The sequence below is a fragment of the Moschus berezovskii genome, chromosome 15 (genome assembly GCF_049115385.1).
Source record: "Moschus berezovskii isolate FMDL1 chromosome 15, NW_MosBer_1.0, whole genome shotgun sequence".
NCBI lineage: Eukaryota > Metazoa > Chordata > Mammalia > Artiodactyla > Moschidae > Moschus > Moschus berezovskii.
Genome location: NC_142474.1, coordinates 22721352 through 22742209, shown reverse-complemented (window position 1 = coordinate 22742209; position 20858 = coordinate 22721352). Strand labels below are relative to the sequence as shown.

The window sequence follows — 20858 nt, the reverse complement described above, 5'->3', positions numbered from 1 at the left end:
ATGATATCTCTAAACCTGAGGGCCAAAGGACTTGCAAACAGTCTTCCCCCAGGGCAGGGCCACATCTGCCAGTAAATGGAAATGATATGATTAGCACTTCTGCAGAACTTACTGTGTGGCAGACGCCTCCAGACTTCTCTACTCACTCTGTGCTCACACCACCCTGGATCATGTGTTATGTGTTAGGAGACCTACCCCCCCAGACCCTGTGGCCACGTTGAATATGTAAGTCGATGATGTAAGGAATACCAAACACATGCTCAGAGAGGTGGACGGAGCTGCCCTACCTCCCACAGCCATCCTCTTCCCAGATCATCCTTAACTTAATCAAAATATATGAAATGGAATATGATTTTTTTGTCATACAAAACCTCACAATAAGCTGTTTTATTTCCCACAACTGTAATACATATTTATCACAAGCCAGAGAGGTGTTGGTTCTCATTTTCAGTTCATATGAGTACATTATAAAACAGTGATTAATTGCAATAATTTTTCAAATTAATGATCCAGCGCTCCAGGAGTCTGGATCAGTTCCTTACTTTATTCGAAAAAGGAGAATGAAGCAGAAACCACTTAAGTCTTAAGGTGGTAAACTGTTCCCAATTCCCACCAGGACAGACAAAAACATCCTTGTAAATGAAAAGAATCTTTTTTTAAAAAATAAGTAAATAACTCCCATAAACCAAGGAATTTGGGTTTTTTTGTTAAGCCACAAACACATGTTCATTTTAACAAGATAAGTATAACTGCTTTAGAAGAAAATTGCAATTGTGCAGAGATGAGGAAAACAATTACTTCCTTATGTGACTTCTCAGCAAACACGTGCACATTTTGAGAAAAGAATAAAACGTTTCTACCACTTTAACGATGAAGTTTTGACTCTGATGGATCAATGTGTTTTACGTGTCTTTAAATTTTATTAATCCATCAGCAAATTCTATCAGCTCTACCTCCAAAATATGTAAGTTGATAATGCAAGGGATACCAAAATGTCCCCTGACCCTTTCTGCTTCTTACCCCCTCAGCAGCCACCACCCCAGCCCAGGCCACCATCAAGCCTCTCGAGCCTGGACTTCTGACCTATTCTCTAAAGGCCATATTCCACCGAGCAGCTGAACAGCTGACAGGGTTATGTAAAGTGTAGGTTGAATCCTGTCCTCCTTCTATGTGAAACTTGCCCTGGTTTCCCATCAGCCTTAGAATGCGATCCAAATTCCCCACCACTGTAGAGACGGGGCAGCCTCGTCATATGCTGTCTGCTCCCTCCTGCCGTGATCTCCAGCCACACTGGCTTCTTTTCAGTGCTTGATTCTCTTCAAGCACATCCCAGCCTCAGGGCCTTGCACTCACTCGCTTGGAACACTGTTCCCTAGAGTGTTACAGAGCTGACTCCTTTGTGTCAGTTGGGCCCAGGTCCAACATCACCTCCTGAGAGAGGCCTTCCCCAACCACGCGGTCTAAAGAGGCCCCGCGTGGCTGTTCCCTATCAACATCCTGTTTGAGCATCCTCACGTTTCACTGACTAAATTCATCCTGTTAATTATGTGTTTCCTGATCTTTGTCTGTGTCTCCCGTCCGTCTCCAGGGTGAGCTCCAGTAGGGGCGTGAACTTGCTTGCCTTAGTCATGATTTAGCAAAGTGCTCGGTAGGGAATTCCCTGGTGGTTTGATCCCGCGCCTCCACTGCAGGGGGCATGGGTTCAGTCCCTGACTGGGGAACTAAGATCCCATATGCCATGTGGTGTGGCCAAAATAAATACATAAAATAAAAATGTAAAGGAAGAAAAGTGCTCAGTACATGTTTGCCCAGTAAACGAATGAACGAATGAGTGACCAGATAAATCCAGGAGAGAAAGAAGGGAAGGAAGAAAAAGAGGGAGGGAGGGAAGAAGGAGGGAAGCTGTTGGAAGGCAATTATACAGTGATATGAGGGGTATGGTGGCTTGATTGTTTGAGCCACATTATGTGACCTGATCTCTATCATTTAATATAAAATATTAACTTATTATGTGATGAGAGTATAGTCTTACTGTTTGCTCGGAGTCTGACTCTAGACTATTTCCCCACCCACGTACTTTCTCACCCTCCCAGCACCCTGAGAGCAGGCTGCATTATTATCCCCATTTTGCTGATGAGGAACTGAGAACTAGGGAGCAGGGGGAGCGATAAGTGAGCAGTTAGTGTGGGGGCAGGGGTGAGGGACCAAGTATCCGCTCAGGCTTTCTGACCCCAGAGGTGTTGAATTTCAATGATCATCACGATTTATTCTCTCAATAAACTTCCTGTCGCCGGGGTCCTTGGTAGCCTGACTTTGACGACTTGTCAGCTCTGTGTGGGTGCATGGCAGAAGTGGGTGCGTGTGGGGAAGCCCGGAGATGACAAGGGCAGAGTGAGCTCTGGCAGGTGAGGATGTGGTAGGGGGGCTGACTCAGGGAGGGGAGTCAGCCTGGCAACAGGGGGTCTCAAGCCCAGCATCAAAGACTCCCCCTTGCGGGGATCAGAGCAAGCTGGGCTCATCTCCCTTCTCTCTGCCGCAGGATGGGGTGTGTGAAGTCCAAGTTCCTCCGGAACGGAGGCAAGGTCTCAAAAACCGAGCCCAACACCAACCCACACAACCCCGTGTACGTGCCGGATCCCACGTCCTCGGGCAAGCGGGTGAGTTGGGGAAGAAAGGGGACACTGGCGGCTATCCGGGGCTACCCCACGCTGCCGCAAACTGCTCTCACAGTTCCCTGTTCTCCCAAGGGTGAGCAGGGTGAGTTTGGGGTGAAATGGAGCTGACCAGTCACCAGCAGCGCCCTGACTCCCCAGGATACATCAGCACCAAACACCTGGGGCAAGGGTGTCACTGCTTCTTGTCCCACTGCCCAGGCCTTGGCCCCTCAGCCTGGGCGACCAGGTCCCAGGGGGCATAGCCGGCCTTCCCACCAGGCCAGTACCATAATCAGGGCCGAGGGTAATGAACGAGCAGCTTAGTCACAAGAGCAGTTGAAGAAATGACGGTAATGATGACAGCATCAGTTTCATGGCGGTAACTGTAATAACAATGATAGTAATAATAGTAACAACACTAGAGGGAATATAATAGCAATGGAGGCAGGAACTCCAGCACAGGGTCTATGAGAGAAGTGGCAGCACTAGCAGAGGAATCTGCTCACTTGTTACACTTATACAGAGCTTACGATGAGCCAGGTACCATCCTAAGTGCATGACGGTTATTAACACCTTTAATCCTCACAACAGTGCTCTTGTGGGCCACAAGTTGTTTTATACCCATTTTAGAGATGAGACGCAGACATTCAGTGACTTGCTGAACGCTACATGGTTAGTAGGGATTCAAACTCAGTGCATGTTCCGGTGTCCCAGTGGCAGGAACAAAGTAACAGAGGCAGAGCCGACTGCTCATGACCGGAGCAGTAGTCATGGTGGCATGAGTGGGGGCCTGGGGGCAGTAGTTGCCACAGAAGTCACCCCAGTAGTCATGGTAGCTGTGATGGTTCGAAGAGCAGTAACAATAGTAATAGTGGTGGTTACAGTAATAGTACTAAGAACAGGGCTGACAGTACTGAGTTGTAATAAGCATTATTGTTCTTTGGAAATCTTCTATGGTCTGGGCACTGGACTGAGCTGTTTCTATATCATTAATTCTCACCGAAAGCCGTGAGGCTGGAGTTAATGCTTCTTATAGCCGGGGTGACAGAGGCTCAAAATTAAAAGGCTCCCTGGGCTCATAGTGCTGGCAGGCAGCAGAGTTAGGTTGTTCTAGACTCAATGCTGGGGTTCTCGCTCCTCTGGGGTCCTTTCGTCCATCCCCTTATCTGAAGCTATCCCAGCAAGCACAGCCTCCAGAGGCAGGGGTGCACTTCTTCCTGGTACTCCTTAGAAAGTTTTTCCTTGTGTTGAAGGGAGGCCTATTACCCCATAACCCTTACTCCTGGATCCTTCGCCTACCCGCTCAGTCCCGCCCCAAACACATCCACTACCTTTGCTCCGTGAGAGTGTGTAGAGATGGAAGGCAAAGATCTTATCCCAACCCACCCTTTCCTTCCAAATCATTTTTCACGCAACATGGGTTCCTGGCCTCTCTTTACCTGCTTGCCCTTCTCCAGGCATGATGCCTAGAACAGGACTAATTCTAGAAATGGGAGAAGAGTGGAATAGTCACCTCCCGTCTTCTGACACTTGACCTCCATTAATACAGCCTGAGTTTACAAGAACTTCCCACACTGGTGATGTCCTGAGGTGACATCCTAAACCCTAAGTCGCTCCCAGGTCAGCTTCTCTCCTAACTTGCGTGGCCCAGGGCCCTTTCTGTGGCCAGGGCTCCAGAGCCTCAGGTTCTCTGAGGCCCCCTGATTTGTCCCTAGGGGGAAGTAGAGGTTTCCTCCCACCAGTTTTTGCCTGTTCTCTCTGAACATCAAGTTTAAGGGGCATTATGATCAGCCATCCATTGCTCTGCTCATGCAGAACTTTGATTTAGCAGTAATGTAGTAATTGAGAAAGGATTCCCAGGTCAAATCAGCTTGCAAAACACTGGGCCACACACTCCTTTCCATAGGACTTCCCAGAGTCTTTATGAATCTTTGTAATGGGCTTTATGCATCTCCCCAAAAAGGATATACGCAGTGTTTCCCAAACCTATTTCTTTAAATTAGCATTTACTTACATGTGTGACACACAAATTCATTCTCTTTGAAAATAAAAATCACAAATTACAGTTAAAACTACAGTGTCTGCTGACCAATGCCCTCCTCCCTAGAAATACCACACCCCAGCCCAGAGATAACAGCTGTTGTCAGTTTAGCAGGGAACCTTGCAAACCTCTTTCCATGAATTGACTCACACCTGTACAGTATGTGTCCACAGAAATTGTTTAGGATGTGTGAGTGTGTGTTTTATACCAACCGGCGTATCATTTTTACCATTCTGAAGAACTAGCTTTGTTTACTCAACAATGAACCTTTGAGGTCTCCCTGTGTCAGGAATGAAGTAGCCTCCTTCCTAAAAGAGCTGCTTAGAGCAGCTCCCTTAATTTGATGCCGATTCCCCTTTGGATGGACACTTAAGTTGTTTTACATATAGTGGAGCCTTTATTCATGGGCTTGCTGGTAGACCTAGGATTTCTTCAAACATAGCTTGGAAAACACTGATCTGGACCACCTCCCCTCACTGTACGTTGAGGGGAAGGGACAAGTCAGCATCCCACAGTATGTCTAAGGCAGAGCCTACAACCCTAGAAATCTGCATCCTTGTGCTAGCTGTGCCCCTAATGTGCTGTGTTACCTTGGGTACTTCCCCAGCCCTCTCTGGGCCTCCTCCCATGACACATGGGGTTGGGATATCCTTTTTTGACACAAACCTCCCATAGCTCCACACACACTGTTGGATTCATTCTCTTCTCCTGTTTCTTCCCCACAGTGGCCTGACAGTAGCAATGGCAACCCACCAGGGTCCACAGAGGGTGAGTATCTGGCAGGCACGTGCAGTGGAGTCTGGTGATTGTAGAGGATTAGGTTAGGTGCTTGGTGAGAGCTTGAGGCAAAAATCCAAAACAGTCAAAACCATCCTTGAAAATCCCCTAATTTGCCCCCAAAGTACTTAGTACAGGCCATTGTGTTTCTATAGCACTATTTCACAGCATGAATGTAACTCCATTAGCTTTGAACTCAAGAATGCACTGTGGCAAGTTGCTTACTTGTATCATGAACACACACATCAAGGGGTCCAGGGCTGGGTGCCAGGTGGCGGGGTGGGAAACACCCAGGGCTGTGGGTGTGCTCAGATAAAGCCTCACCATCCCATGTGTCTCCCTTCCCAACAGGTTCAGAGGATATCATTGTGGTTGCCCTGTATGATTATGATGCCATTCACCACGAAGACCTCAGTTTCCAAAAGGGGGACCAGATGGTGGTCCTGGAGGAGTGAGTCCTCATCCCACTTCCCCTAAGACATAGCTATCTCCAGTACTCAATTTTGCTCTCTTTTGCATTTCAATAAAGAACCTGATAGGCTATATTATACTAGAGTGTAAATGACTGATGAGAATGTGATCATAATAAAGGAAGAAAGGTTTGCTGTTAACCTGGGTTTTAGCCACAGTAAAGTGGCTTGTGTGCTGGCTAATGGTGCACATCCAGTCTAGGATGGACAGCTGACAGTGCTTTCCTAGGAAAGCCTTCCTTGGACTCCTATGATTAAGTGGCAGGCTTACCTAAGGAACAGACTCTGTTGAGGTGACTTTGCATTCAGATCCGTGGATCTCTGAGTTGCTACCTCCAATCTCCTATAATCCTCACCGTCACTAGATGGAGTGTCTAATATGTGCTGGGACTGCTTATGCTTGGTCAGACTCCTGAGCCCAGTCCCTCTGGCCAGCAAGCCACTGTGAGTCTGCCATGGGCACAGGGCCCTGCCTAATATATGGTTGGTATGGTCAAGGCCACAAGTCCAGGGAATGAGAGTGAGGCCAGAGACCTAGGGCTGTGGACTGTGAATGTAGGGACAGGGCTTGATTCTAGCCCCGGGGTTGCTGTAAAGATATTTACCTTCATCATGGGGTGCAGGCTGGGGGCTGGGACGGTAGTGGCCCTGCCTTCACCCTACCAGCTTCCTGTTGTGCGGGTATTCTAGGCCACGGCTAGGGAGTTGACCCCTTCGCTCCCTTCTGCCCCCCAGGTCTGGGGAGTGGTGGAGAGCACGATCCCTGGTCACCCGGAAAGAGGGCTACATCCCAAGCAACTACGTTGCCCGCGTCAACTCTCTGGAGACAGAGGAGTGAGTATTCTATCTCCCTGCCCTCCAGAAGCAAGCATGAGCTGAGCCAGCCTTGCTTCTGCCTCAGGGCCTTTGTGCTCACTGTCTCCCCTGCCTGGCACACTCTTCCTAGAGCTGTTTCTGGGTTGCCTGGCTGGTTCCTTTTCATCCTTTGGGTCTCAGAGAGGCCTTCCCTGGCCACTTAGTCTCAAGCAGGTCCCCGCTGTGACTGTGTGACTCCCTGCTTTACTTCTGAACACTTTTCACTAGCAAAAACACTCTTGTTTCTTTGGTTGTCCCCAGTTCACTGTCTTCCCCCACTAGAATGGGAGCCCATGAGGGTAGGGACATGGTCTGTCCTCTGCTGCATCCTGCACCCTCCACATTGGCTGGCATGCAGTAGGTGTTCAATGCATATTTGTTGGATGAAGTATAACAGTTATGCCAAGGAGGGTCCTCTGAGAGGCAAGCCAGCCCACACCTGGCTGGTCACTCCTCACAGGACTCATTCAGCCTGCCTGTGCCTGCGCCTCCCTGAGCCCTGTGCCAGTTGGGGGCCACAGAGCCAATGAGACATCCCCTACCCTCAAGGAGATCGCTGTAACCCCTCATTCTTTACTGCAGGCTCTTTGTGTCTACCTTGACTCAGAAAACAGACAGTTGTACTTTATCCATCCATCCGTCCATCCATCCATCCACCCAATCATTCCACAGACCCTTGAGCATCCACTGAACTCCCAGCCCTTATTCCAGGAATACTAGATGACTCAGGCAGGCTTCCTCCCTGGAGATTTCACAGTGTGGGGGGTGACACTGACAAGTAAGAAGATGGCCACACTATAGGGTGGCAATAGATTCAATTCAGAATCAGCCAGTCAAAAAGTTGAAACCTGACAGTCACCACAGTTTTATCTCCTTTGCCTCCTCCCTCTGGCTAGATGGTATTGAGGGTTTGGGATGCTTACCTGTTAAAATGGGCTTTTCCCATCTTAAAGTCACCCCTTTCTTAGCACACAGAAAACCTCTTTGCCCTGTGAAATCTCCCTTCTGTGGCCATGAGGAAGCCCTCACTCCCAGCCCTGACCCTTCTATCCTGGAATGCCCCCAGCACATCCCCTGCATGCTGCAGCGGGGGTTGGCTGCTTCTCTGTCCTTCTAGGCTTTCTCCTGAGGCATCTTGCTCTGCTCCCTTGCTCCAGGCTCTGAACACTTAGAGAATTCCTGCACCATACCTCACCTTGCAGCAGCCTTGAAGGAGGCATGGCTGGTGTTACTCCTTAAAGCACTATAACTGCTGAGTGGAAAAGGCCAGGTGCAGAGGACAGATATGGTGGATTATCATTTGAGCGATAACTTAATGGCTGGTTCTCGATTTTGAGTGCATCAGCATCACCTAGAGGGTTAGTTAAAATGCTGGTTTCTGAGCCCCACTCCTTGGCTGTCCAATTCATAATTGGCATTTCTAACAAGTTCTCAGGTGAGGTGGATGCTGCTGGTCCAGGGACCCACCTTGAGAACCACTGACCTGAATACCCATATGAGTCTTGCACTCCCAGGCTCTTGTGTCCCCATCGAGACTGTTTGCAGAGACTGCCTTTGAAGAGAGCAGCTGGGGCCTGGAAATCAGCGTGGGATGGAATCTTACTTCCTCATCTGCCTTGAAATGGGCAGTATTTTCAAATGTTTCAAAATGCAAATGGTGCAGAAGGCCATAGACTAAAGAGTGACAAGCCTTCCCCCCGCCCTGTCCCCAACCAGCTACTTCCCTTCCAGAAGCAATCAGTTTCTTGTAAGTCCTCCCAAATGCTTTATACTTGATTAAGAAACTACATATATCTTCCTCCAATTTGTTAAAAAAATTGGAGTATAGCTGATTTAGAATGTTGTGTTAGTTTCAACCGTACAGCAAAGTGAATCTGTTATACATATAGATATATCCACTCCTTTTTAGATTCTTTTCCCATAGAGGTCATTATAAATATTAAATATAGTTCCCTGTGCTATAGGTCCCTATTACTTATCTATTTTATGTATCAGTTCAGTTCAGTTTAGTCGCTCAGTCGTGTCCGACTCTTTGCGACCCCATGAATCGCAGCACACCAGGCCTCCCTGTCCATCACCAATTCCCGGAGTTCACTTAAACTCATGTCCATCGAGTCGGTGATGCCATCCAGCCATCTCATTCTCTGTCGTCCCCTTCTCCTCCTGCCCCCAATCCCTTCCAGCATCAGAGTCTTTTCCAGTGAGTCAACTCTTCGCATGAGGTGGCCAAAATATTGCAGTTTCAGCTTTAGCATCAGTCCTTCCAATGAACACCCAGGACTGATCTCCTTTAGAATGGACTGGGACGCTCAAGAGTCTTCTCCAGCACCACAGTTCAAAAGCATCAATTCTTCGGCAATCAGCTTTCTTCACAGTCCAACTCTCACATCCATACATGACCACGGGAAAAACCATAGCCTTGACTATAGTAGTATGTATATGTCAATCTCAGTCTCCCAATTTATCTGTCTTCTCCCCTTTCCCCACTGGTAACCGTAAGTCTGTTTTCCACATCTGTGACACTATTTGTTTTGTAAGTTCACTTGCGTCATTTTTTTCAGATTCCACATGTAAGCGATATCATTTGGTATTTGTCTTTCCCTTCCTGACTTACTTCACTTAGTATGATAATCTCTAGGTTCATCCATGTTGCTGCAAATAGTATTGTTTTGTTCTTTTCTATGGCTAATATTCCACTGTCATGTCTGCGGTGGCTCAGTGTTTGTAAAGAATCCACCTGTAATGCAGGAGACACAGGTTTGATCCCTGGGTTGGGAAAATCCCCTGGAGAAGGAAATAACTTCCCACTCCAGGATTCGTGCCTGAGAAATCCCATGGGCAGAGGAGCCTGGTGGGCTACAGTCCATGGGGTCGAAAAAGAGTCAGACACGACTTAATGACTAAACAGCAACAACAATATTTCATTGTATATAAGCGCCACAACTTCTTTACCCATTCATCTATCGATGGTCATTGAGGTCATTTCTGTGTCTTGGCTGTTGTGAACAAAGCTGCAAAGAATATTGTCTCTCTCCGTTTTACACAAGTGGCAGATTCTCCACTATACTCTTCCACCTCTTTTGTTCAGATCTTCCGTGCAGGGCCTACAGTGCCTCCTTTTCCTGGTTGCAGAGTCTGTCATGCAGATGCCCCACCATCCCTCGTCAGTGGTCACTTAAGCTGTTTCCAGTCTCATGCTGCCTTGAGTCTCCTTCTGTATATGTCATTTCTTCCTGTGCAAAATCGGTGGGATAACTTCCTAGGGGTGGGATTGCTAGGAGGACAGCTCTTACTGTGTACCCTTTAACGTTGCTTGAACATTTTACCATGGCTTGAATACACAGAAGAATTGTACAAAAAAGATCTTCATGACCAAGATAGTCACAATAACGTGATCACTGACCTAGAGCCAGACATCTTGGAATGTGAAGTCAAGTGGGCCTTAGAAAGCATCACTACAAACAAAGCTAGTGGAGGTGATGGAATTCCAGTTGAGCTATTTCAAATCTTGAAAGATGATGCTGTGAAAGTGGTGCACTCAATATGCCAACAAATTTGGAAAACTCAGCAGTGGCCACAGGACTGGAAAAGGTCAGTCTTCATTCCAATCCCAAAGAAAGGGAATGCCAAAGAATGCTCAAACTACCGCACCATTGCACTCATCTCACGTGCTAGTAAAGTCATGCTCAAAATTCTCCAAGCCAGGCTTCAGCAATATGTGAACCGTGAACTCCCAGATGTTCAAGCAGGTTTTAGAAAAGGCAGAGGCACCAGAAATCAAATTGCCAACATCAGCTGGATCATGGAGAAAGCAAGTGAAGTGAAGTCGCTCAGTCGTGTCCGACTCTTTGCGATTCCATGGACTATAATCTACCAGACTTCTCTGTCCATGGGATTTTCCAGGCAAGAGTACTGCAGTGGGTTGCCATTTCCTTCTCCAGGGAGAAAGCAAGAGAGTTCCAGAAAAACATTTATTTCTGCTTCATTGACTATGCCAAAGCCTTTAACTGTGTGGATCACAATAAACTGTGGAGCATTCTGAAAGAGATGGGAATACCAGACCACCTGACCTGCCTCTTGAGAAACCTGTATGCAGGTCAGGAAGCAACAGTCAGAACTGTACCTGGAACAACAGACTGGTTCCAAATAGGAAAAGGAGTACGTCAAGGCTGTATATTGTCACCTTGCTTATTTAACTTATATGCAGAGTACATCATGAGGAACGCTGGACTGGAAGAAGCACAAGCTGGAATCAAGATTGCTGGGAGAATATCAATAACCTCAGATATGCAGATGACACTACCCTTATGGCAGAAAGTGAAGAGGAACTCAAAAGCCTCTTGATGAAAGTGAAAGAGGAGAGTGAAAAGTTTGGCTTGAAGCTCAACATTCAGAAAACAAAGATCCTGGCCTCTGGTCCCATCACTTCATGGGAAATAGATGGAAAAACAGTGGAAACAGTGTCAGACTTTATTTTTTGGGCTCCAAAATCACTGCAGATGCTGATTGCAGCCATGAAATTAAAAGACGCTTACTCCTTGGAAGGAAAGTTATGACGCTTACTCCTTGGAAGGAAAGTATATTAAAAAGCAGAGACATTACTTTGCCAACAAAGGTCTGTCTAGTCAAGGCTATGGTTTTTCCCGTGGTCATGTATGGATGTGAGAGTTGGACTGTGAAGAAAGCTGATCGCCGAAGAATTGATGCTTTTGAACTGTGGTGTTAGAGAAGACTCTTCAGAGTACCTTGTACTGCAAGGAGATCTAACCAGTCCATTCTAGAGGAGATCAATCCTGGGTGTTCTTTGGAAGGACTGATGCTAAAGCTGAAACTCCAATACTTTGGCCACCTCATGCGACGAGTTGACTCACTGGAAAAGACTCTGATGCTGGGAAAGGTTGGGGGCGGGAGGAGAAGGGGACGACAGAGAATGAGATGGCTGGATGGCATCACTGACTCTGTGGACATGAGTTTGAGTGAACTCCGGGAGTTGGTGATGGACAGGGAGGCCTGATGTGCTGTGATTCATGGGGTCGCAGAGAGTCGGACATGACTGAGCAACTGAACTGAACTGAACTGAATCACTTTACCAAATGAAAGCAAGGATGTCAGGGTGTTGCAGGGTGATTAGGATCTTTGGCTCTGAAGTTAGACTGCCTGACTTTGAATCCTGCTTTCACCACTTACTAGCTGTGTGATGCCAGGCAAGTTACTTGCTCTTTCTGTTTCTCGATTTCCTCATCTATAAAATGGGGATAATAAAGGCAGTGAGTCCGTAGAGTTGTTGGGTGGATAACAAGAGCTTGATAAATGGTAACTGCCTGTTTCCCCAGTTGATAGTAGAGGAAACAGATGTCCAGAGAGGGAAAGCAATGTGCTCTAAGTCACACATAGATTTGTGGCAGGGTCAAGGCCAGTTGACCTCTGGTCTGCAGCTTTTTCCATCACAGTACATGAACCATCCTCAGGGAATAAATTTAGTTTCTGCTGCTTAAAGTTATCCTTAGATTTTTGGGGGGGGGATCTAAAAATCCCAAATGGTCAAGGAGGATGAAGAAAGGTCCAGGGATGTGGTGCCAAGTGTAAAATTATTTGAAATCTCACATTTGAGCTTAGAAATTCATGCTGATGTTATATTCAACTCTGTATCTACAGAGGAAGATGAACTGTGATGGTAACAAAGCTCAATCCTCACTCACATGCCTCTAGGATCCTGAGAGGTTGATCAAACTTTCTAGAGAAATCTGCAAAAGGAAGATTTTTGACCACAGTTGGCTAAGACTGCTGTATTTTTCCACCCAGTCTTTTTGCTCATCACCTTATGTTGGGTGGTACTGGAATAACCAGCAACATTTTGTATTAATATTTACAATGCTATATTGTTTTTCTTAAAGAAAGCTCCCCAAGTTGTAAATTTCAGCCTCAGGGAATTGGATTCACCTGTGGTAAAATGTCAATATCAAAGGAATGACTGCTTTCCCCCCAAAGAATCTTTGACATAAAACTGACACCAGAGGAATCCAGGCCCTTGGAGACCTGATGCCAGGCGAGAATGCGGATAGTCAAACAGGACTGCCCACCGCAGGCTTACGCACTGCCCCCTCCCTTCCCTCCAGGTGGTTCTTCAAGGGCATCAGCCGAAAAGATGCAGAGCGCCAACTCCTGGCCCCTGGCAACGTGCTGGGCTCCTTCATGATCCGGGACAGCGAGACCACCAAAGGTGAGGCCAGTCCTCCTAGCCCTGTGTTTCCACCCCACCGCACAGGGGAGCCCCAGACATGACCGGACACCATCCTTCCCTTGGGGTATGCCATTGTCTGAACAACTCACCCAGCCCCACTCCCCGGGCTGCCAGGCTTCCTTCTGCTCTTTGTTCAAGCCTTCTCAGCCCCCAGATCTGCCAGCTTAGGTCAGTGGAAGTAAGATGCAGTAGTTACTGCCCTGAAGAACAACAACCTGCTGAACTTGATCCTCATTAGCTTGGATTCTTTTATATACCCATCAAAATATATCTTGTCCACAAGCCTGACTCCTCTCTCCTTCCATAAGGAAATGAGATGGGCTCAGGCTGTAGGAAGAGACCCAAAGCCAACCTTGTCTGGGACCTGTTTCAAATAACTCCTTTGAGGAATTTGGATATTTTGATATCAGTGACCTGCTTCCTGAAACTTCCGTGCTGTGAGGGTGGCTTTGTGCCCGACCACTGCATAGGAGGCAAGAGCAGTGCCCCGAAACAACAAATAACTCAAACTGGCATTAACTAAGGCCAGTTTTGCCAAAGGGATGATTGTAAGTAGGAGTCCTGTGATTTCAGATTTCACACACGGTGTGTGCCTTTACTACTGTGTTTAGATTCAAAACTTCTTGGTTCAGAGAAATCAGTAAATTGTATAAAGTATGACCTCACAGTACCCTGGACAATCAGTTTGGGGGCCTTTTACGTGCCCCGTGGTTTCTGAACTGGGGAAGCCTAAATGTGGCGCTCACAATCTGTGTTTCAGGTCAGGGAATGTTTGGGCTTTATTTCCTCCCACCCAACAAACTCCCTACCAGCCCCCAGAGGAAAAGAAATGGTACAAAAAGATAAAGTCACACGCAGCCTTTGGCTTCTCTTCTCCCTCTGGGCCATCCTGCACACAAGGGCAGGAAGGTGAGCCTGGCCACTCCCACAGCCCTCAGAGGGAACATAGGTAGGTTCCCTGAATTAATAAACTTGTAGTGCAAGTGCCCTGAGTCCCATCCTGCTGCTTCCTGGATTCTGCCCTTCCCTACTCAGCATCAGCCAAGTCAGCCTCCCCTTGACTAGGCAGAGTGGTTAAGAGTGTGGTCCCAGCTGCCTGGGATTGAAGCCCAGCTCTGCTACTTACAGGCTGTGTGACTGCAGGTTAGGTACTTCATCTCCCTGGACCTCAGTCTCCTTACGTATAACATTGTGGTGATATAAAACCTCTCCCTGTGGGGTTATTCATACACTGTAATGAACAATATACCTTATTATAATGCGTATAACTATAGTCCATTATAATGAATATTATTCCTATCCATTCATTGTTCATTATTTATTATTCCTATTCATTCATTGTCAAGAGCCAACTCATTTGAAAAGATCCTGATGCTGGGAAAGATTGAAGGCAGGAGGAGAAAGGGGTGACAGAGGATGAGATGGCTGGATGGCATCATCAACTCAATGGACATGAATTTGAGCAAACTCCAGGAGATAGTGAAGGACAGGGAAGCCTGGCATGCTGCAGTCCATGGGGTTGCAAAGAGTTGGACATGACTAAACAACCAAACAACAGGCATTAAAGAATCTGCCTGCGGGAGACCTGGGTTCAATCCCTAGGTCAGGAAGATCCCCTGGAGGAGGGCATGGCACCCACTCCAGTATTCTTGCCTGGAGAATCCCCATGGACAGAGGAGCCTGGCAGGCTACAGTCCCATGGGTTCACAAAGAGTCGGACACAACTGAGCGACTAAGCACAGCAGCCTAGCATGCATGAAAATCAGTCAGTCATGTCCAACTCTTTCTGACCCGTGGACTGTACCCCTCCAGGCTCCTCTGTCCATGAAATTCTCCAGGCAGGAATACTGGAGTGGGTAGCCATTCCCTTCTCCAGGTGAATCAAAGTTGGATCTCCTCCATTGCAGGCAGATTCTTTACCATCTGAGGCACCAGGGAAGCCCCAGCATGTATGGTCAACTGTAATTCATGCAACAATTTAAACCTCCCCCATATCCTATGACATGGTGCTATTGCAGTGGAGAAAGCTGAGAGAGAGAGAAGCTAATAACTTGCCCAAGGACACACAGCTCACAAACGGCAGAACCATGGCCATGGGCTGAAAGATGTGTGCGTTTCTGGTCTATGTGAATCCAGGATAGTTCCCCATCGCCAACTCCTTAACTGAACCACATCTGCAGAATCCCTTTACCACGTGAGGTGATGCACACACAGGTGTCAGGGATTAGGATGTGGCATTGACTCAGCCTGCCACAACATTTAATATGGACACTTACATTTCAATTGTGATAGTTGTAATTTCATATTGTAATAGTTGTAATTTCATATTGTAATAGTTGAACTGGATTGGTTTGTTTAATCTTTTTGCTTGTTTGCTTCTATACAGCCTAACTTTTATTTTCAGAATTAATGTTTATTGGTATTTAAATAACCTATGGATATACCCATACTGCTTTCCCTATAAAATCATCTATTTTTATTTTTTAAATTAACTAATTTATTTTGATTGGAGGATAATTACAATATTGTGATTGTTTTTGCCATACATCAACATGAATCGGCCACAGGTATACATGTGTCCCCCCATCCTGAGACCCCTCCTACCTCTCTCCCCACCATATTCCTCTGAGTTGGCCCAAAGCACTGGATTTGGATGCTCTGCTTCATGCATTGAATTTGCACTGGTCATCTGTTTTACATATGGTAATGTACATGTTTCAATGCTATTCTCTCAAATCATCCCACCCTCACCTTCTCCCACTGAGTTCTAAAGTCTGTTCTTTACATCTGTGTCTCCTTTGCTGCCCTGCATGTAGGATCATCAGGACCGTTTTTCTAAATTCCATATATATGTGCTAATATATAGTATTTGTCTTTCTCTTTCTGACTTACTTCAGTCTGTATAATAGGCTCCAGATCCACCTCATTAGAACTGACTCAAATGCATTCCTTTTTATAGCTGAGTAATATTCTATCGTGTATGCGTACCACAACTTCCTTATCCATTCATCTGCCGATGGACATCTAGGTTGCTTCCATGTCCTAGCTATTGTAAATAGTACTAAACAGCCTTGCTTTTTACCAAACTGGGTGCGGTATCTTGGTTTTTGTGAAAAATAGATAGATAATAGGAAGGAAAAGAAATAATAATGAACTCGATGATAGCCAACATTACTGAGCTTTTACATCCTGAGTACAAGCATTACTTCTTTTACCACCAGGCAATGTGTTGAGGGGAGGAGATATGATGACCAATCCCATTCTACAGATAAGGAAACAGAGGCAAAGAGAGGTGACTTGGTCACGTGTCCAAGGTCTCACAGCGGGACATGGAACAGCCTGACAAGCACCCAGGCAGCCTGACTCCACTGCCCACTCCTACCCTCTGCTCCACTGCGCGGATGTCAAGACGGTGCCAGCAGTGGCCTTACAGGCTGCCAGGGTGCTGACACCGGGTGGTTTCTCTCTGGCCCACACAGGGAGCTACTCTTTGTCCGTGCGAGACTACGACCCCCAACACAGGGACACGGTGAAACATTACAAGATCCGCACACTGGACAATGGGGGTTTCTACATCTCGCCCCGGAGTACCTTTGGCAGCCTGCAGGAACTGGTGGCCCACTATAAGAGTGAGTCCTGCGGGGCTGCCTCCCTTCTGGGGGCCCAGCTGGGTGGGCCTCTCTCCTGGGAATCCTAGTCCAGGGGGCATTGCTGCCTCTGAGGCCTGCTAAGGTTTTCCTGACCCTCCCCCCAGACAAACAGTTGTTTTGGATTCTCCTGAAGTCTTTGGTCTGTTGAGCGGGAGGGCAGAGATGCCATCTCACCATGCTCTGTTCTCTTGGGAATATCTTCGATGGAGCGGCCCTTTGGAACAGGGGCCAGATTCAGTGGACCAGGAAGGGAGGCCTGGAGGGGAAGCCTGAGGCTGCCTTGGGGATGCCTGCCCTCGGCTGACCAGGGGGCTCTGTTCCAGAGGGGAGCGACGGACTCTGCCAGAAGCTGACAGTGCCCTGCATGTCTTCCAAGCCCCAGAAACCTTGGGAGAAAGATGCCTGGGAGATCCCCCGGGAGTCCCTCAAGATGGAGAAGAAACTTGGAGCTGGGCAGTTTGGGGAAGTCTGGATGGGTAAGGACCCAGGGCCAAAACCAGGAGGGGAGATAGGGGAGAGGGAGGTCCAAGTGGGAATGCCACCCAGGGCAGAGGGGAGATTTGAATAATAACCGTAAAGGAGCGATTCCTCTGATAGCAAAGCAAATAGTCCTGCCATGCAAACACTGCCATGCAAATCTTTGAGGTCAGGCCTGTTGGGTTCAAAAACTTTCTTCTAAGAAGCGGGAGTCCTAGATGAGGAATCTGCTTCCTCACATGGAGCTGGGACAGTCTGGGGTTGAGAGAACCAGAGCATCTCTTAGAATGATGAAAATTAAGAATGGGAAAGTGTAGCTTGGAGATTTCCAGGTGAGTTCAATGTTGGCAGCTGATGAACATGCTGTTCTAAGCCCCTGACGTGTGCCCAGCGTCATGCTCGGGCATTGTAGGGCTTCAAAAAGACATATTCCACCCCTGCTGGGCTGCCTCTAATGACTTAAGAAGAACAAAGCCTGCTCTGCAGAACTGTGGGGGTAGACGCGATGCCTGGCTCAGTGCCTGGTGCCCCCACACTGTGTTTATACTCCACCACGTTCCAAATGGGAGTGAAGACAGCTTACAGAGATGCAAACAATTCAGCCAGAAAAAAACAAGTTTAAAATCCACTCACTTCAACTATATGTATTGAGAGCCTGAGATGTGTCAGGCACTGAAGAAGAAAAGGTGGCAGAGAAAGTATGGTGAGGAAGGTAAGACGGATCAGACTGATGGGGTTAGAAAACAAATACACACACACACACATATATAAGGCCTTAGGCTTTTACTATAGGAAGACCTCAACTCTGCATTAGAGCTTCCTGGCAGCCAAGGCAAAAATGGAAACACAAGCAACACTGAGATTTACGAGATCAATGAGATGAAGCAGGGAAGGGGTGGGGTGAAGTGAGGGAACAGCATGAGCAAAGTCCCTGTGGTGGGAGGGGGAGATGGCTGCTTGAGGGGCTGAATGATATGCAGGCAGGTTGGTGTACAAAAGGCACCGGGTAGAGGTGCTGGTGGATGACAAGGCTAAGTGGGCAGGGCCAGTTTATGCAGGGCCTGGTGAACCACGATGAGACATATATATTTTGAGAGCAGTGCTAAGATCAAATAGACATTTAAAGACAAGATGGTGTGTATGTGAATGTCTGACAAAACAAAGGTAGGTGTGTGAGTGAATGGCATAATCAGAGTGATGTTTTAATCCTTTAACCCCTGCATTAGCCTTGGCAGATGAGGAAACCATAGTTCAGAGAGGTTAAGTGACCTGCCCAAGGGCACACAGCTAGGAAGTGGTGGACCAGCCTTCCAACCCACATCTACATGAGGGCAAAACATATGTCTCTCCTTCCTTCACTAAGGGCTGAGATGGGCAGGAAGGGCTCTCTGGAGGAGGCAGGTCTGCAGCCAGGTCTTTGGGGCCTGTGATGAAAGAGCAGTGGGCCCTGACTGCCTTTTCTGCTTCCTGTCCTGCTGCAGCCACCTACAACAAGCACACCAAGGTGGCCGTGAAGACGATGAAGCCTGGGAGCATGTCCGTGGAGGCCTTCCTGGCAGAAGCCAACCTGATGAAGACTCTACAGCATGACAAGCTGGTGAAGCTGCACGCTGTGGTCACAGAGGAACCCATCTACATCATCACAGAGTTCATGGCCAAAGGTGCCATGCGCTGGGAGCTGGGGGTACCAACTATGCCTCCTCTTGGTCACCTGCAGAGTCAGAGGTGACTCTGACATGGTTCTTTGGCCTTCAAGATGCCCCCAATCTGGCCAGGAACTCTTGACATAAACTCACTGAGCACCTTCGTATCTGACTGCCGTACTCTCCTGGTTAAGGGGAGTGAAATCACGTTAGGGGGATGCCAGGAGAAGGGGAGCATTTGGACCTCTGGGAGAGGGGGTGGGGCCAGAACCCCTCTGGGTGATAGGGGAGGAGCCTTCTATGGGTTCACTATGAGCCCTTGAGGCTGGGGAGACTCCCTCAACCACCCCCACCCTCCTGACCACCAGTCATCTTCCCAGGGTGGACCAATGCTCCAGGAGACTCAGCAAAGCATTCCTTATGCATTGGCTAAGCATCCTTTCCAGGCTGCTCCCATCCTGCCTGCACACAGTCCAGGATGTCTCAGGGATATGTTTTTAGGCCATCATTTCTCAATAATGTTCAATTCCTGCCCATTTCTCAACATACAGAAATGTCTCACATGACATCCATTTAGAAGGATTTGATATCTCAAAGCTTTTATCATTGATGGGGTCGCTAAGGGTCAGACACGACTGAGCGACTTCACTTTCACTTTTCACTCTCATGCACTGGAGAAGGAAATGGCAACCCACTCCAGTGTTCTTGCCTGGAGAATCCCTGGGACGGGGGAGCCTGGTGGGCTGCCGTCTATGGGGTCGCACAGAGTCGGACACGACTGAAGCGACTTAGCAGCAGTAGCAGCAGCAGCAAACACACAATTATGCTAGCCTTATAAAACCATGGCCCCAGTCCCCCAGGCTCAGAAAACTGTCTCAATCAAACAACCAGTCTGGCAAGCACAAAGTCATTCTCAAAATGCTCAGATTTATTTCTCATATGCCAGGAACAGTAAATAAATTCTTTTATTCAAATCCATTACTATGAACCATGTTAACCACTTGTTAAAGTCATGAGAGTAGTAAATGTTGTTCCCCCTACCCCCACACAGGCAGCCTGCTGGACTTCCTGAAAAGTGAAGAAGGTAGCAGGCAGCCACTGCCAAAACTCATCGACTTCTCAGCCCAGGTGAGTCTAACGGGGAAGTCGGGGAAGGGGAAGTCAATTATTTATTCAACACATGTTTATTGATTACATGCTATCATAATAACAACAATAATAGCTAACATGTATTGAGTGCTCAGGATAAAAGTATTCTTTTTAACTGTGCCTTCTATAACCTAACTTGGGGCTTTCCTAGTAGCTCAGCTGGTAAAGAATCCACCTGCAATGCAGGAGACCCCAGTTCGATTCCTGGGTCGGGAAGATCCCCTGGAGAAGGGTTAGGCTACCCACTCCAATATTCTTGGGCTTCCTTGGTGGCTCAGAAGGTAAAGAATCCGCCAGCAAAGCGGGTAGACCTGGGTTCGATCCCTGAGTTGGGAAGATCTCCCAGAGGAAGGCATGGCAGCCCACTCCAGTATTCTTGCCTGGAGAATCCCCATGGTCAGAAGAGCCTGGGGGGCTGCAGTCCCTGGGGCTGCAAGACACCACTGAGCGACTAAGTATGCACACAAGTCCTAACTTATATAGTCTTCACATCAGCCTTCTAGGGTGAGATTTTTGTTATCTATTCCTTTGTAACCAACTGCTCCAGAGTTTAGTAGCTTGAAACAACAATGTATCATTTCCCATGATTCTGTGGGGTTGCCTGGGGTTGGTTGGGTGATTTTTCTGCTCCACACGGTGAAACCCAGCCCCCTCTTGAGGATGAGTTCTGCTGAGAGCTTCCCTGGGTCTAGAATATCTGGGATGGTGGCTCATCCTCTGGATCTGTCTGCAGTGACTCCGCATCACTCATTCAGTAGCCTAACCTGAGCTCCTTTACATCATGGCAGAAAGGTTCCAAGAGGGAGTCTTCCAAGGGACTAAGCCATCATGAGCAAGCTCCTATTCACATTGTGCAGGCTAATGTTCTGTTGGTCAAAGCAAGTCACATGACCTAGCCCAG

The 20858-nt window shown here is 47.7% G+C and overlaps 1 protein-coding gene across 1 annotated transcript in view; it reads left to right on the top strand.

Moving 5' to 3' along the window:
- Positions 1–20858, top strand: part of HCK (HCK proto-oncogene, Src family tyrosine kinase) — a 48313-nt gene that overhangs the window by 17598 nt on the left and 9857 nt on the right. Inside the window, exons 2-10 of the mRNA XM_055435324.2 lie at positions 2540–2657; positions 5421–5463; positions 5824–5923; positions 6678–6776; positions 12914–13017; positions 16518–16667; positions 17012–17164; positions 18647–18826; positions 19860–19936. Of these exons, the coding sequence (XP_055291299.1) occupies positions 2541–2657; positions 5421–5463; positions 5824–5923; positions 6678–6776; positions 12914–13017; positions 16518–16667; positions 17012–17164; positions 18647–18826; positions 19860–19936 (1023 nt within the window). The 5' untranslated portion in view covers position 2540. The remainder of the gene's footprint in view (positions 1–2539; positions 2658–5420; positions 5464–5823; positions 5924–6677; positions 6777–12913; positions 13018–16517; positions 16668–17011; positions 17165–18646; positions 18827–19859; positions 19937–20858) is intronic.